Source organism: Microtus oregoni, unplaced genomic scaffold (genome assembly GCF_018167655.1).
Source record: "Microtus oregoni isolate MIOR12 unplaced genomic scaffold, Mior012 000002F_ref0000024, whole genome shotgun sequence".
NCBI lineage: Eukaryota > Metazoa > Chordata > Mammalia > Rodentia > Cricetidae > Microtus > Microtus oregoni.
In genome coordinates this window covers 89,303,330-89,319,978 of record NW_024543061.1, presented here as the reverse complement: position 1 = coordinate 89,319,978, position 16,649 = coordinate 89,303,330, and the positions used below count along the sequence as shown (strand labels likewise).

The window sequence follows — 16,649 nt, the reverse complement described above, 5'->3', positions numbered from 1 at the left end:
TTAAAGAGGCACTGGAGCTCTGGCTCCCATTTCCCTTCTTTTTCTTCCTGGATTTCATGGAGTAAGTAGTTCTAGTCCCCAGTATATCTCACCATATTTTGTTTACGGTGACTTTTAGCACAAAGAATGAAAACTATTTTATTAGTTGTCCATTTCTATGTTTTGCTTTTTAACAAATTGTTTTAAAAAACATGATCTCTGTCCCAATACAAACCCAAAAGTGATGGAGTCAAGCAATTGTTAGCAATTGTTACTCTTAAAACAAAACCCCCAAATATCTCTCTATCATATAAGTTAATTGATCCTAGATATTTGTCACAGCAATTTAAAAATTTACAACACATTGCTATTAATATAATCACCACATTGCTCAAGGTTTCCATATAATTTATTTCTATGGTATAGCTGAAATTTTGATTGTCTTTAATTTCCCCCATCAACCATCTCTGGTAACTCAGACTCTGTCAACTACCATCTTTTAATATTTTATATATAAATTAGATGACACAGTATTTATATTACTGTGCCTGACTTATTTCACTTGGCATGATATTCTTTACATTGACCAGTATTGTTCTAAATGATACAATTTCATTATGTTTTAAGACTAAGTATTATTCCCTCATATAGATACCATACTTTTTCTCTGTGTGTGGCTGTATGTTTATCTTTCTGTTTGTTTGTTTTGAGACAGGGTCACTTTGTAGCCTGAGCTAGATTTGATCTCCCTATGTAGATGAGTTTACCCTTGACCTTGTGATCCCTCTGCCTCAGCCTCCAGGGTGCTATGGTTACAAGAATGTATCACTACACCTGTCCCATACATCAACACTGTACACCAGGATTGGAGATACGGCTCAGTGTTGTGGGATATTTGTACACTGGGTGAAGATGTATTTGTTGTGATTGGTGTAATAAAAAGCTGAAAGGCCAATAGCTAGGCAGGAGGGATAAGTGGGATTTCTGGGGAAAGGAAAAGGAGGAAGAATCTAGGTGTGTGAGAGATGCCAGGAGTCACAAAAAAGGAACAAGAGGTGCAATATGAAAGCAAGATAATGCCAACTGATAGAATGTTGATTAATATAAATGGTTTAATTTAAGTTATAAGAGTTAGTTAGGAACAACTAAGCTATAGGCTGAGCTTTAATAATTAATACGAAGTCTCCATGTCATTGTTTGGGAACTGGTAGCCTAAAGAAAAGTTCAACTACATATGGCTCAAATATCCACATAGAGCCTAAGAAAGCAGTCTTTTGGGTGGGTTCAGCATATAGAGTCATGGCCCTTTTAAAAGGTCCTGCTGTACAGCTAAGCACTTGAGCAGCCAACACTGGTACCAACTCCTGCTTCAGGTAGATACAACAAATTTCCAGAGATAGATCGAGTACCTGCCAACATGAGACTAGGCACTCACAGAACCAAAAGGGGCAGAACCAGCTGCCAGTGATCTTCAAAATTAATGAAGATCAGATTTGCTTGGGGGAGACCTCTTGAAAATGTTGGCTACAGATATAAAAAAAAGAGACGGAGAAAGACTACAAGATAGGTGATGCGTACTGATCCCTCTACATGGGAACAGCTCTGAGACCGGATGAAACACAATAAATTTTGTTGGCTACAAAGTCCTCATGACTTATAACTACTTGCCATCCTTTCATGTGGCATGGATAGAGGTTTGCCTATACAATCCAAACAGACTTATATCATTGACCTATGCCTTTTACCTGGTCAAATACAGAATATGAAATCATCTTTAGGCACCTGCAGAGAGTAGACCAAGAGGTGAGTGATCAGCTCCCAAGCTAGACACCCCAGTCTCTAGGCCCTAGGCCCCGGGGAAAAACCCCAGCCCCCACCCCCCACCCCCCACCCCTGCATCAGCTGCACTAACCAGCCAGCAGGCAAGCCTCCTACAGGTAGACTGCTCCAACACCTCCCCATAGACCAGAACTTGTAAGCTACAAGTCCCACTCTGCCCCAAAAATCCACCCATCTCCTATAACCTTAGAGGATCTCTGACACAGACTGACTACACAGAGCAAACCAAGAGGTGAATGATCAGCCCCTAGAAGGGAAAGTCCAGTTTCTAGGTCCTAGGTCCCAGTGAAAAACCTCAGACCCTTCCCCCACTGTCTCAGCTTCACTAGCTGGCCATCAGGCAAGTCACCTGCAGGCAGGCTGCTCCAACACTCTCCCATTGATCAGACCTTGTAAACCACAAGTTCCACTCTATCCCCACCACCAACCCCCAGCTATCCCTGGAGACCTCAGCAGCTCCCTGAGACACAGACAGTGACTGCACAGAGAAAACCAAGAGTGATTCCCTAAGACACAGACAGCAATTGCAACAATTGGTCCAAGAGAGGATCCTTGATACAGAGACACCATGTGTAAGGATTGGAAAAAGAGACAAAGACACTGCTTGCACCAATGGGAGGAAGAGATGGGTAGGTGCCAATGCAAGAATTCATTCAACAACCTAAAAAGCAACATGGCAACACCAGAACCCAATGGTCATACAACAGGAAGACCTGATCATCCTAAGAAGAAGCAGAAGAAAATGACCTTAAATATAATTTTATGAAGATGATAGCGACCCATAAAGGGGAAATGAAAAATTCCCTTAAAGAAATGAAGAAAAGGCAAACAAATATATTGGAAGAAATCAATAAATCTCTTAAAGAAACTCAAGGAAAAAAATAATCAAACAGGTAAGGCAAATGGTTAAAACAGTTGAAGGCTTGAAAACTGAAATAGGGGCAATAAAGAAAACACAAACCAAAGAAGCTCTGTAAATGGGAAAAAATCTGAGTAAACAAACAGGAACTACAGATGCAACCATAACCAACAGAATACAAGAGATGGAAGAGAAGAGTCTCGGGCATTGAAGATATGATAGAGGAAATAGATTTATTGGTCAAAGAAAATGTTACATCCAACAAATTCTTAACACAAAACATCCAGAAACTCTGAGACACCCTGAAATGACCAAACCTAAGAATGTTTTTGATAACTTTCCATGAAAACTTCCAGACCTAGTGAATCTTGTTCAATTTAGAGTCAGACTAGAAATGCAGACTGAACATTTGAGTGTTTTATGCTTTGGGACACAGAACTCAGACTGCCAGTGAGGTAGTCAGTCTTCTGTTGAAATATAGGACATGAGAACTGAGACCTCAATTTCCCCATCAGAGGAAAACAGACTCATTACAAGGAGTGACTGGAGGCCCTCTTTAGATATGAGGAGGGAGTCTAAAGGGTTTGCTGCTGTCCAGATGCTGGGACAGACTCATTACAAGGAGTGACTGGAGGCCCTCTTTAGATATGAGGAGGGAGTCTAAGGGGTTTGCTGTTGTCCAGATGCTGAGACAATTTCCTTACGAGCAGCATTGCATTTGTACTCTTGCCCATTACAAAAACCTTCTCCTGTATTTTGGTTAGGATGAATTGAAGAGAACTGTGTTTTGACAAATTGTGCTATAGTATTGACCTGTTAAATTGTGTTATGGTATCCACCTGCTAATGCTTTAGTTTACTATAAGATGTTTATGATTAGAAAATGATTAGAACTTGTCTAAGAAAAGTTTGACATTAGCAATGAATTCTTGAATTTTACATGTTTGATAAGACACATTTAGATTTTAATACTGCTGAATACTCTAGACCAATTCAAAAGTGGGCATTTCCAAGCCTGGTGATCCTCCACTCCTGTAATTAGGGGATATTATAGCCATAGAAGTATGAATAACACAAAGTATTATCTGCTTGCTTACCATTAGCTAAATGTGGATGAACTCTCTTGGTGGAAACTTGGCTCAGAATCATCTTACACCTATCAGAATGGCTAAAATCAAAAACACCAATGATGGTCTTTGCTGGAGAGGTTGTGGAGGAAGGGGTACCCTCATCCATTGCTGGTGGGAATGCAAACTTGTGCAACCACTTTGGAAATCAGTGTGGCGATTTCTCAGGTAATTCGGGATCAACCTACCCCAGGACCCAGCAAAACCACTCTTGGGAATATACCCAAGAGATGCCCTATCATATTACAAAAGCATTTGTTCAACTATGTTCATAGCAGCATTATTTGTAATAGCCAGAAACTGGAAACAACCTAGATGTCCTTCAATGGAAGAATGGATGAAGAAAGTGTGTATACGTTAGAGTACTACTCAGAGGTAAAAAACAATGGCTTCTTGAATTTTGCATGCAAATGGATGGAAATAGCCGGGCGGTGGTGGCGCATGGGTTTAATCCCAGTGCTTAGGAGGCAGAGGCAGGCAGATCTCTGTGAGTTCGAGACCAGTCTGGTCTACAAGAGCTAGTTCCAGGACAGGCTCCAAAACCACAGAGAAACCCTGTCTCGAAAAACCAAAAAAAAAAAAATGGATGGATGGAAATAGAAAACACTATGCTGAGTGAGGTAACCCAGACCCAAAAAGATGAACATGGGATATACTCACTCATAATTGGTTTCTAGCCATAAATAAAGAACATTGAGTCTATAATTTGTGATCCTAAAGAAGCTAAATAAGAAGGTGAACCCAAAGAAAAACATATAGTTATCCTCCTGGATATGGGAAGTAGACAAGATTGCCAGGCAAAAAATTGGGATCTTGGGTGTGGGGTGGGATGGGGATTAGGGGAGATGGGGAGAGAAAAGTGAAAAGGGGAGGATGGGGGAAGCTTGGGGGAATGGGATGGTTGGGATAAAGGAACGGTGGATATGGAAGCAGGGAAGTATATATCCTAATTAAGGGAGCCATCTTAGGGCTTGAACCTAGAGGGGCTCCCAGGTGCCCAGGGCGATGTCCCCACCTAGTTCCTTGGGCAGCTGAGGATAGGGAACCTGAAATGACCCTATCCTTTAGCCATACTGATGAATATCTTGCATATAACCATAGAACCTTCATCTGGCGATGGATGGAGATAGAGACAGAGACCCACACTGGAGCACTGGACTGAGCTCCCAAGGTCCCAATGAGGAGCAGAAGGAGGGAGAACATAAGCAAGGAAGTCAGGACCACGAGGGGTGCACCCACCCACTGAGACAGTGGGGCGGATCTATTGGGAGCTCACCAAGGCCAGCTGGACTATGACTGAAAAAGCATGGGATAAAACCGGACTCTCTGAACATGGCGGACAATGAGGGCTGATGAGAAGCCAAGGACAATGGCACTGGGTTTTGATCCTACTTCATTTTCTGGCTTTGTGGGAGCCTAGCCAGTTTGGATGCTCACCTTCCTAGACCTGGATGGAGGGGGAAGGACCTTGGACTTTCCACAGGGCAGGGAACCCTGACTGTTCTTCGGACTGGAGAGAGAGGGGGAGAGCAGTGAGGGAAGGGGGAGAGGAGTTGGAGGGAAATGGGAGGCTGGGAGGAGGCGGAAATTTTTTTCAATAAAAAATAAATTTAAAAAAAAAAAGAAACTTGGCTCAGAGACACAGAGTCCAGTACTGTCTCCTTTAACCCTTTATTTACAGAGGCTGACAGTCAGTGACAGGTTTGATCCTTTTTCCCCCAGGTGCCTAAGACATGGACTTGCATATTTGGAAGGCATGTTCAGAAGATGGGTAAGTCTGGGAAATGGAAAAGTGTTCACCAAAGGCAGAAGCAACCATCTGCCTGATGCAGAAGTAGAGGCATTATTAAAATAAATAAAAAGGGAGGAATTGTGGAAGCCAAAAATATGAGCCTATTTCCATGTAGACCAAAGGTCAGAGAGTTGGAACTTACCTCTAGTTCTTTAAGGTTATTGTGCCTCTACCTCAAACAAAGGTCCCACATAGACGTAGATCAGAGAATTCTGCTCTCTCAAGGTTATTGTCAACAGGTATAGCTAATAGCCAGACTTTGTACTCCAAGAATAGAAAAGTAGATGTGTTCCTACCTCAAACAGAAGTCTAAGGAGCCAACTAAGTTCCAATTCCCTTAAGGAGATAACTGGATTCTGCCCAGAGAGTGGTTTGCCTACAGAATGCTTTGGTCTAGGGTGTGAATGTGACTTGTTTTGTTCTAACAACAGAATGTTTAACTATGAATGTAGCCTGTGACTTTCAATTGGTATGTTCATTTCCTTGTATCTGTTAATGCAGCTTTTTATCTCATTCCTACCTTTTGGAGTCAGGGGTATTTAAAACAATTGAAAATTAAATGTGGATGAATTTTTAATACTCACTGGAAATCCCTCCCAATGCTATACTATATGTTTCTCCATTTTATTATTTTCATTTGTATCTTCATATTCCTTACTATATTTCTAATCAAGGCTGGTCCCCAAGAAGAGAGAAACTCTGAAGCACAGGTTGTGACTGCACAGAGTGGATCAAGATCTCAGTGGCTCCCTCAGACACAAACAGTGACAGTACAGAATAGACCAAGAACAGTTACCAAAGATAGACAGCCACTGCAAGGATTGGGCTAAGAGGCAAAGACACTGCCAGCACCAATTGGAGGAAGAGATGAATAGGTGCCAATGTAAGAATTCACCCAACAACCTAAAAAGCAACAAAGCAACAACAGGAAGACTTGATCATCCTAACCAAAAAGAAGCAGAAGAAAATGATTTGAAATGTAACTTTATGAGGATGATGGAGACATTTAAAGAGGAAATGAAAATTTCCATGAAAAACTGGAGGAAAAGACAAACAAAAAATTGGAAATCAATAAATTTCTCAAAGAAAACCAAGAAAAAACAATCAAACAAGTAAAGCAAGCAGTTAAAGACTTGAAGACTTAAATAGAGGCAATAAAGAAAATACAAACTGAGAGAATTCTGGATATAGAAAATCTGGGTAAACGAACGGGAACTATTGAGGCAAGCATGAACAAGAGAATACAAGTGATGGAAGAGAGAATCTCAGACATTGAAGATATGATAGAGGAAATAGATCCATTGGTCAAAGAAAATGTGAAATCCAACAAATTCTTAACATATAACGGGAAATCTGGGACACTATGAAAATACCAAACTTAAGAATAATAGGAATAGAAAGAGAACTCCAGCTCAAATGCACAGAAAATATATTCAACAAAATCATAGAAGAAAACTTTCCCAATCTTAAGAAGGATATTCCTATGAAGGTACAAAAATCTCATAGAACACCTAGTAGACTGAACCAAAAAAAAAAAAAAAGTGCCTCGCCATATAATAATCAAAACACAAAACATACAGAATAAAGAGACAATATTAAGAGCTGCAAAGGCAAAAGGCCAATTAGCGTATAAAAACAGACCTATAAGAATTACACTCAACTTCTCAATGAAAATCATGAAAGCTAGAAGGTCCTAGAGAGATGTGCTGCAGACACTAAGAGACCACAGATCTTTCCATCACCATAGATGGAGAAAACAAGATATTTGATGATAAAACAAGATTTCAACAATACCTATCCACAAATCCAGCCCTAATAAAAGTACTAGAAGAAAAACTTCAACCCAAGGAAGCCAAACTGCACCCAAAAAAACACAGGCAACAGAAAAATAAATCAGCAAAACCTAAAAAAAGGGAAACACACAAACACTACCACTGAACAATAAGAGCATTTAACAATCACTGGTCATTAATATCTTTTAATATCAATGGACTCAATTCACCTATAAAAAGACACAGGCTAAGAGAATGGATACAAAAACAAGATCCAGCCTTCTAATGTATACAAGAAACACACCTCAATCTCAAAGACAGACATTACTTCAGAGTAAAAAGTTGGGAAAAGGTTTTCCAATCAAATGGACCTAAGAAACAAGCAGGTGTAACTATCCAAATATCTCACAAAACAGGCTCCAAACTAAAATCAATCAGAAGAGATGGAAGACAATTTATACTCTTAAGAGGAAAAATCCATCAAGATGAAGTCTCAATCCTCAACATCTATGCCCCAAATGCAAGAGCACCCACATATGAAAAAAAAAAAAACATTACTAAAGCTTAAATGGCACATCAAACCCCACACACTAAAAGAAGGAAACTTCAACACCCCAATCTCCACAATGGACAGGTCAACCAGACAGAAACTTAACAGAGAAATAAGAGAACTAACAGATGTCATGAATCAAATGGAGTTAGCAGACATCTACAGAACATTTCAACCAAACACACAAAAAAAATTATCTTCTCAGCACCTCATGGAAGCTTCTCTAAAATTGACCACATACTCAGTAACACAGCAGACCTCAACCCATACAAAAAAATTGGAAGAAAAAAAAACCCTGTATCTTAATGGATCATCATGGTTTAACGTTAGAATTTAACAACACTAATTGGTAAAGCCTACAAATTCATGGAAATTGAACAGTGCCCAATTGAACCACCCCTTGGTCAAGGAAGAAATAAAGAAAGAATTTAAAGACTTCCTAGAATTCAACAAAAGTGAAGGCACAACGTACTTAAACCTGTGGAACACTATGAAAGCGGTGCTAAGAGGAAAGTTCATTGCACTAAGTGCCTACATAAAGAAAGGGGGAAAAAAAATCTCACACTAGTGACTTAACAGCACACCTGAAAGCTCTAGAACAAAAGGAAGCAAACTTATCAGGAGGAGTAAAAGACAGGAAATAATCAATTGAGGGCTGAAATCAATAAAATAAAAACAAAGAAAACAATACAAAGAATGAGACAAAGAGCTGGTTCTTTGAGAAAATCAACACGATAGATAAACCTTTATCCAAACTAATCAAAAGGCAGGGATAAAACATCAAAATTAACAAAATCAGAAATGAAAAGGGGGACGCAGCAACAGACACTGAGGAAATTCAGAGAATCATTAGGTCATACTTCGAAAATCTGTCTTCCACAAAATTGGAAAATATAAAAGAAATGGACAATTTTCTGTATAGGTACCACATACCAAAATTAAATCAAAACCAGGTAAACAAATTAAATAGACTTACAACCTTCAAGGAAATAAAAGCAGTCATCAAAAGCCTCCCAACTAAAAGAAGCCCAGGACTGGATGGTTTCAGTGCAGAATTCTACCAGAACTTCCCAAGAAGTGGTAATACCTGTACTCTTCAAAGAGTTCCACATAATAAAAACAGAAGGAACATTGCCAAACTCTTTTTATGAGGCTACAGTTACTCTGATACTGAAACCAAACAAAGACTCAACCAAGAAAGAGAATTATACGTTTTCTTACTTACACTTGTTTTGTGTTTTTAACCATATGGAATCTTGACTGCTTTTTATTTAGGAAGTCCTTGTGTATTTAAAATCCTTTGTGTCTTTGTGTTTCTGAGGAATGTAACCATTATCTTAAAAGCAGTATTTTCTGTCATTTTACTTGCATATAATATTTCTGAATTCTCTTATCATTCATAAATATATGAATGATTTGTCTTTTCACAGACCACACTGTACTCCAAATCATAAATCAAAGAAGCTCTTTTATTATGGTGCTACAGACTGAATCCAGGACCCAGAAATTGCTAGGCAAGCTCTCTACTACTGAGCTATGCCCAACTCATTTCTCAAGAGCTTCAAAAAAAAATTTATTTTCACCATTCTTTCTGTCATGTCTTTCTAAAATATCTTATTTCCAAATCTTCTAGTTGAAGAATCAATATGTGAAAAAAAATTAATCAGGAAGAAAAATCTGAGAATCAGAATTCCCATGGCACACAACATCAATCAACATGAAATTCATTATTGTAGATAAAAGTAAAGTTCTTACCTGCATGAGCTGCTGCTTCAATTTCTGAATTTCTGAAATGTTCAGCTCACTGAATAAGTCAGACACGGGGTGTAGGGATTCTCCTTTCCGTGATGTGGGGGTACGATAGTCTCCATTAAGTTTCCCAAGAGGCCCATGGATATGCCCATTCATCTTGTCGTCGTTGTTTGGCTCGCTCCCATCCTCAGAAAACTTGAGCCCATCTACCGAGATGCTGATGTGGTTATCACTGAGGTTGATGTACTGGGACAGCTCCTTCCTCAGGTTGTTCTTTTGCTCTCTTTCATTTTTCAATGTCTCAAGGGCTTCTTCCAACTGATGCTCTGCAATCTCTTTCAGTCGGATGGCATCTTCCAGTTGGCTGTTCAATAACACTGTTTCTTCTTCAAATCGCTTAATTTCATGTTTTAAGCCTTCATATTCAACCTAAATTAGACAGGTTAAAGAAGATTCATAAAGATAAAATTTTGACCTTAATAAAAATTTCCATTAAACACTCTAATGGATTTAATCATTTAAGTAAAATATAAACAGTCTACAAAATAAAAAATAAAAAATGCATACTACATTCTTAGGATAACACACAACACAACAGTTACATAGATACAAACACACACACATACACATATATATATACAACTAGCTATATTTTAAAATATAAAAATATATTTTTAAAACACAGCAGAAATGAAAAGGTATTTATTATGCTAGGATTTTTTTTAGGACATAGTGGACAAAAGGATCCATTATTTATTAGGATTCATTGTTTTCCTAATAAGCAACCATAAAATATTTTGATAACTTTTTTCAAATTTTTTAATATGCAGCACCCAAGAAAAAAATCTTTATCACCACTGTTTTATTTCATCAACTAAAAATACAGCTTTAGTATGCAGACAAACATTTGTTTAAAAGATCACAAGAAGACCAAAATTTCAATAAAACATTTTTGAGAATAAGATTTTAAAAAGCCAAAAATTTAGCCCCAAATAATGAATATCCATGCTGTGAGTAATGTAACATCCTCTCTAATTATAATAAAGAACCTGCTCAAATAAACTTTGGCCACAGACACCATAGATGACAGTGTCTCTGAGCTTGTATGTTCCTGGAGACTCTTCCACGATACTATGCCACCTTTTAAAAACATGTTTTCTGGGGCACACACGGTGCTACATCTCTTTAATCCCAGAACTCTGGAGGCAAAGGCAAGCAAATCTGTGAGTTTGAGGCCAACATGGACTACACAGTAAGTTTCCAGGCTAGTCCAGGTTACATATTGATACTCTTTCTCAATAAAAAAATTTTAAGTACCTTTTGATTCTCCTAGGTATCCCTTAGTATGTCAATGCTCCTCCACAATGTTTAAAACCAAATTCTGCTCTTCAATAAGCATTTGCTTAGTAAATAACTATTCTGAAAAAAAACTAGAACAAGTAATAAACATTATACTCCTAGATACTAATATAAACTGTACATTTAGTTTTATATCTGTATTTTTATTGTTTTAAATTGAAACAGGAATCATAGATCATTATTGCTTTCATATATATTTTACTCTTTTTCCTCCTTCCTTTTGTAATATTAATGGAATTATTTATTTTGAAAATGTTGAGGTACCAGTTTAGTTGGGATATAGATTTGACTGAACTAAATAAGAACTAATTGAAAATGCCTTAGTTAAGATAGAAGGACTTTACCCTGTGTAACAAAATGGGAATAGACAGCCAAGTCAAGCTTGGAATCTCAGCTCCGTAAGATCCTCTGTGAACCAGACTTCTCTCTTGCTATATAACTTCCTACTACAGTCCACACAAAGAATCTATGCCAGAGGCAATCCATGAAGTCCATGTAGATCTGCAGTGATAAAGAGTAATAATTGGAGAAGAAGGGTGATGTGTGATTCCCCTCTGTATACTGTGAACTGGTGAACAAAGAAACTGCTTTGGCCTATTGATAGGGCAGAATTTAGGTAGGTGGGGAAAACTAAACTGAATGCTGGGAGAAAGTAGGCACAGTAAGGGAGAAGCCATGGAGCTGCCACTGGAGACAGACACACTGAAATTTTGTTGGTAGGCCACGACCTCGTGTGATGAACAAATTAATGGAGATGGGTTAAATTAAGAAGTAAGAGTTAGCCAATAAGAAGTTAGAGCTAACGGGCCATGCAGTGATTTAATTAATACAAATTCTGTGTGATTATTTCAGGTCTGAGCTGCCAGGCAGCCAGGAAACAAACTAACAGCCTCCCTATAACAGAAGGCTAGTAAAAATATATCTCTTTAAAAGCAGAGAACCTAAGCTCCAATGTCCATGTGATATCCAGCTCCTGGAAATGAATTACCTAGTGTTATAAGATGGAACCATGTTCCAATACAAGGTGTCAGCAGAGCTTACTAGTGTCTGCTAGTAACATGTGGTACTAGTTTTGCAGGTATGAGAGATGTAATATTGAAAGGATCATGAAGTCTTCTTCCACAGTTTCAAAGACTTTGGGGACCAAGCAGCATGTGGCATGGGTAAAGTTCCTGAAAAAAGGTCCTGAGAAACCACAGAGTGAAACTGTGAGGGTGAACCCTAAGTGGTAGTGGAGATTTAAAATATTGGAAATACCAGAATCATGAACCATCTGCCAAGGAAAGCTATAGGTATGTTATGAAGCCTACCTAAGACAGAGTCTATATATACCAGAAGACAGAGCTAGAGGAATGGGGTACAGCCACTTTCATCACAAGCCCCAGATGGCAGACATGAAGCTGTAGGATTCAGTTAGACTAAATACATTTTGCACTAAGTAACGTCCATTAGCCTGGGGTGGGTGAGGTAGCCAGAAGCAGAATGTTGTGGTTTGAAGGTGAAATGTCCCCTATAGGCTCACATGTTTGAATACATGACTCACACCCAGTGGTGCTGTTTAGAAAGGCTGTGGAAATTTTAGGAGGTAGGGTCTTGCTGATGGAAGTTGGTAACTGTGGGGTATGCCTTGAGGATTTATAGCCCAGCTCCATTACCTGATCACTCTCTGCTTTCCAGGGGCAAATGTAATATAACCATCCAACTTCTTGTTCCTGTCACCATATCTTTCCTGCTTGCTAAACCAAAATAGACCCTTTTGTCCCTAAGTTGTTTTTGTCGTGGTGTTTTATTACAGCAATAAAAAGGAACTAAAACATCATCCAAGCTTTATTATAGGAAGAAAATGTAATTTATAAGGGGCTTTTATAATAAGGTTACAGCTGAAAAAGAAATCAAGCATTTAAAATGAAAGAAGAGACAGACAGACAAAGGGGAGGAGGAGAGATGAAAGAAAGGGGAAAAGAGAGAGGAAGGAAAGAGAGGAGAGGAGAGATGAGAAGAGATGGGAGAAATGCGGAGGGACAGAAAGGGGCAGCTAGGAAAGAAGGGAAGATAGAAAGGAAGGAAAGAGAAAAAGAAGAAATTGGGTAAGGGAAGGGACATTGGGGAAGGAAGGAAAGAAAGGAAAGGGAAGAGAATCTAAGCGAAGGGAAGGGAAGGGAAGGGAAGGGAAGGGAAGGGAAGGGGGACAGAAAAAAGGGAGGAAGACAGACAAGTTTTATAGAAAGATCTTAAGGGTGCTATCTGTATAAAACAAGTTAGTACACCAGCAGCAATAGGAAGTTGCTAAGTTAAATTTATTATAATTTATTATATTTGACTTACTACTAAAACAAATGATGACTAAGTTAAAACAAATTAAAATTTTGCTTACTTAATAAAACTGCATTGTAAACTATACTACTTACATTTTTTCTTATACATTTTAGCTGACATAGTAAGACAGAGAAATTCCAGCACACAAAGAAGTATAGAAAACATGACAAGTTCTTTCTTAAGAAACAAAGTATAGGGCTAAAAAGATGGCTCAGCAGTTAAAGGGCATGCGCTGCTCTTCCAGAGGACCTGACTCCAGCACCCACATCAAGGGTCTCACAAGTACCTCTAACTCGGGTTCCAGGGAGATTCCGAGTCTGCGGCTCCTGCAAGCACCTGCACTCCTGTATGTGCTCATACACACACATAAAAATAAACATTTTGAAAAAAAGGGAAGAATAAACTTCGTTTATTAGAAAATGTAGATCTATCTATGGTATAACTTTTGAAGAAAATCTTAATCCTCACCTGGTTCTGTTTTAATGTGGACACCAGTTTTTGCAATGTAATATTTTCTTCCTCCAGTTCTGTATAGTCCTGAAGGAGTCTGGTCTCCCGGAATTTATATTCTCGGATTTCATCTTTCATTCGTATTCTCTGTAGCTCCACCATCTCATTATTCTGAAACAACAATATAAGCAATCAGTATAAAACTTCCTTACTCTAGGTTTAAGAAAATGTAGAAAAGAAACCCTGGTTGTTAGATAACAGAAAAGAGTTCCTGTATTTAAATGGGCACTGCCTTTTTAGATGACAATTTAATAATATCTATCAAAATTTCTAAAGAAATCTGACATTTACCCAGGTGGTGGTGGCGCACGCCTTTAATCCCAGCATTTGGGAGGCAGAGGCAGGCGGATCTCCGTGAGTTCGAGGCCAGCCTGGTCTACAAGAGCTAGTTCCAGGACAGACACCAAAAACTACAGAGAAACCTTGTCTCGAAAAAAAAAAAAAGAAGAAGAAGAAGAAGAAAGAAAGAAAGAAAAAGAAATCTGACATTTAAAAATCATTCTTTTTATTGAGCTATATATTTTTCCACTCCCCTCCATTCATCCCCTCCCTCTTTCTACCCTCTCCCATGACCACCACGCTCCCAATTTACTCAGGAGATCTTGTCATTTTTTTCCTTCCTATGTAAATCCATGTATGTCTCTCTTAAGGTCCTCTTTGCTTCCTAGATTCTCTGGTGTTGTGGACTGAAAATCATTTTTAAAAACATTTTCAAAGAAATAAAAATCTAAGTAAATTCCTATTTATTCACACAAAGAATGGAAAATAGACTAAACTTTTGCTATTTGGGGTCACAGTGAAATAAATTATTTTACTCTGAATTACAAAATCATTTGAAATGATGATAAATAATCAGAGGGAACTTTGAAGTGTTAAAATGGAAATCTAGCTACAATGTATTATTAAATGATAAAAATAAGCTGTGGACTAGGATGCGCAATAGAATCTCATTATGTGTCAAGATTAAGAGAGTGGACTGAAGAAATGGCTCAGGGGTTGAGAGCACTTGCTGTTCTTGTGAGGACCTGATTGGATTGCCAGGGTCCACATGGCAGCTTACAAGCATCTGTATCTCCTGTGCAGTACATCCCATCCCTCCTTCCATCTCCACAGGCACCAGCCATGAACTCAGTGCACTTTCATATATACAGAGAAAACACTCACACATATAAAATAAAAACAATTATTTTTAAAGTAAAGATGTAGTGGCATTTCAACTGTATTTTAATAAATAAAGACTGCTTGAAGATCTGAGAGTAAAACAATTCCACTGGTCAATGTTACAGACCAGGTTTTGGTAACACACACCTTTAACCCCAGTACCTACAATGACATGCACCTTTAATCCCAATGACATGCACCTTTAATCCCAAGAGCCACACTAGTTGCCATAGAAATCGGGTGGTGTATGCCTTTAATCCCAACAGTCCACACCTTTAATCCCAGCCCTAGAGAGGAATATAAGACAGGGGGAGGAGGACGACGGACAGCTCTCAGACACAGTCTCCTTCTGAGATTCCTGAAGGCAGGATTGCCATTTTTGGACTGAAGTCGAGGTAAGAGCCAATGCCTGGCTGTTTTGCTTTTTGGATCTTTAGGTTGAACCCCAATTTCTCTCAGTTTTTATTAATCATACTTCATAAAGATTTCTATTTAAATAAGTAAATAAAGGGGACTTGGTATTGTGGTGCACATCTGGATTTCCAGAACTTGGGAGTGTAGAGCAACGAAGATCAGGGGCTCATGGACAGATTGGTTATACAAGACCCTCTCTCAAAAACCAAACCAATAAAAATGAATAAAATTAAAAAATGAATACATGTGTAGCACACACAAACAAACTTCACTTTCATGATATAAATATATTTGTGAAAATTTTCCCCAAACTGTCAATAGTGATTATTTAGCAGGGTTAAGGTTAGGCAGATGATCACAATAAGCAAAGAGTCTATTACTTTAATTTTATAACTTATAACAAAGCAAAAATTCTCTACAAAATTCTCCATTGTTTAAAAACCCTTTTGGTAGCCGGGCGGTGGTGGCACATGCCTTTAATCCCAGCACTCGGGAGGCAGAGGCAGGCGGATCTCTGTGAGTTCGAGGCCAGCCTGGTCTACAAGAGCTAGTTCCAGGACAGGAACCAAAAAGCTACGGAGAAACTCTGTCTCGAAAAATCCAAAAAATAAAAAAATAAAAACCCTTTCGGTGACTTCCACTCCATGTATATTTATACTTTATTCCCTTTCCATCTCTGTAGAAAAAAATGCATTGAATATTTAACCATGCTCATTTATGACTGATAAGACATATCACTTAAGTATGATACAGATAATGAGTGAGGGAGAAACACTTCTTTGTGTTCATAGCTTGAGAGACAAACAGGAATCCTCAAATAAAAGGAAGTTTAGGAAATCATGTTAAAACTACACTTTTTTTTCTCCTAGGCCTCTCAGAACCTTTAAAATATCAATATTCATTGAGCTTTGTATATTAACACTCTGTTATAGCAAGATACAATGCGTACCACTTCCTAAATGTATTTGACCATAAGATCTTTACCTTTTTCAAGGAATATTTTAAAGAATTTATAGACCAAAACATTGGAAATGAGAGCACCACATAAACAGAGAAGCATGACTTCCAGCTAGTGAGGTCCTACACAGAGGGGCTGAGAAGAATAAACCCTGCCCTCCTACAGCCTGGGGGTCAGAGGCAGCCAGATCATCACCACATCTCACAAGTCCTACAAATGACAAGTGTCACAATTCACAGATCACATATTAACTAGGCCCACC

The 16,649-nt window shown here is 38.5% G+C and overlaps 1 protein-coding gene across 5 annotated transcripts in view; it reads right to left on the bottom strand.

Moving 5' to 3' along the window:
- Positions 1-16,649, bottom strand: part of Bicd1 (BICD cargo adaptor 1) — a 152,373-nt gene that overhangs the window by 62,328 nt on the left and 73,396 nt on the right. For all 5 annotated transcript variants that reach the window (XM_041634486.1, XM_041634495.1, XM_041634461.1 and 2 more), the window contains exons 3-4: positions 13,813-13,965; positions 9,673-10,098 (exon numbers count right to left, since the gene is read on the bottom strand). In XM_041634486.1, the coding sequence (XP_041490420.1) occupies positions 9,673-10,098; positions 13,813-13,965 (579 nt within the window). The remainder of the gene's footprint in view (positions 1-9,672; positions 10,099-13,812; positions 13,966-16,649) is intronic.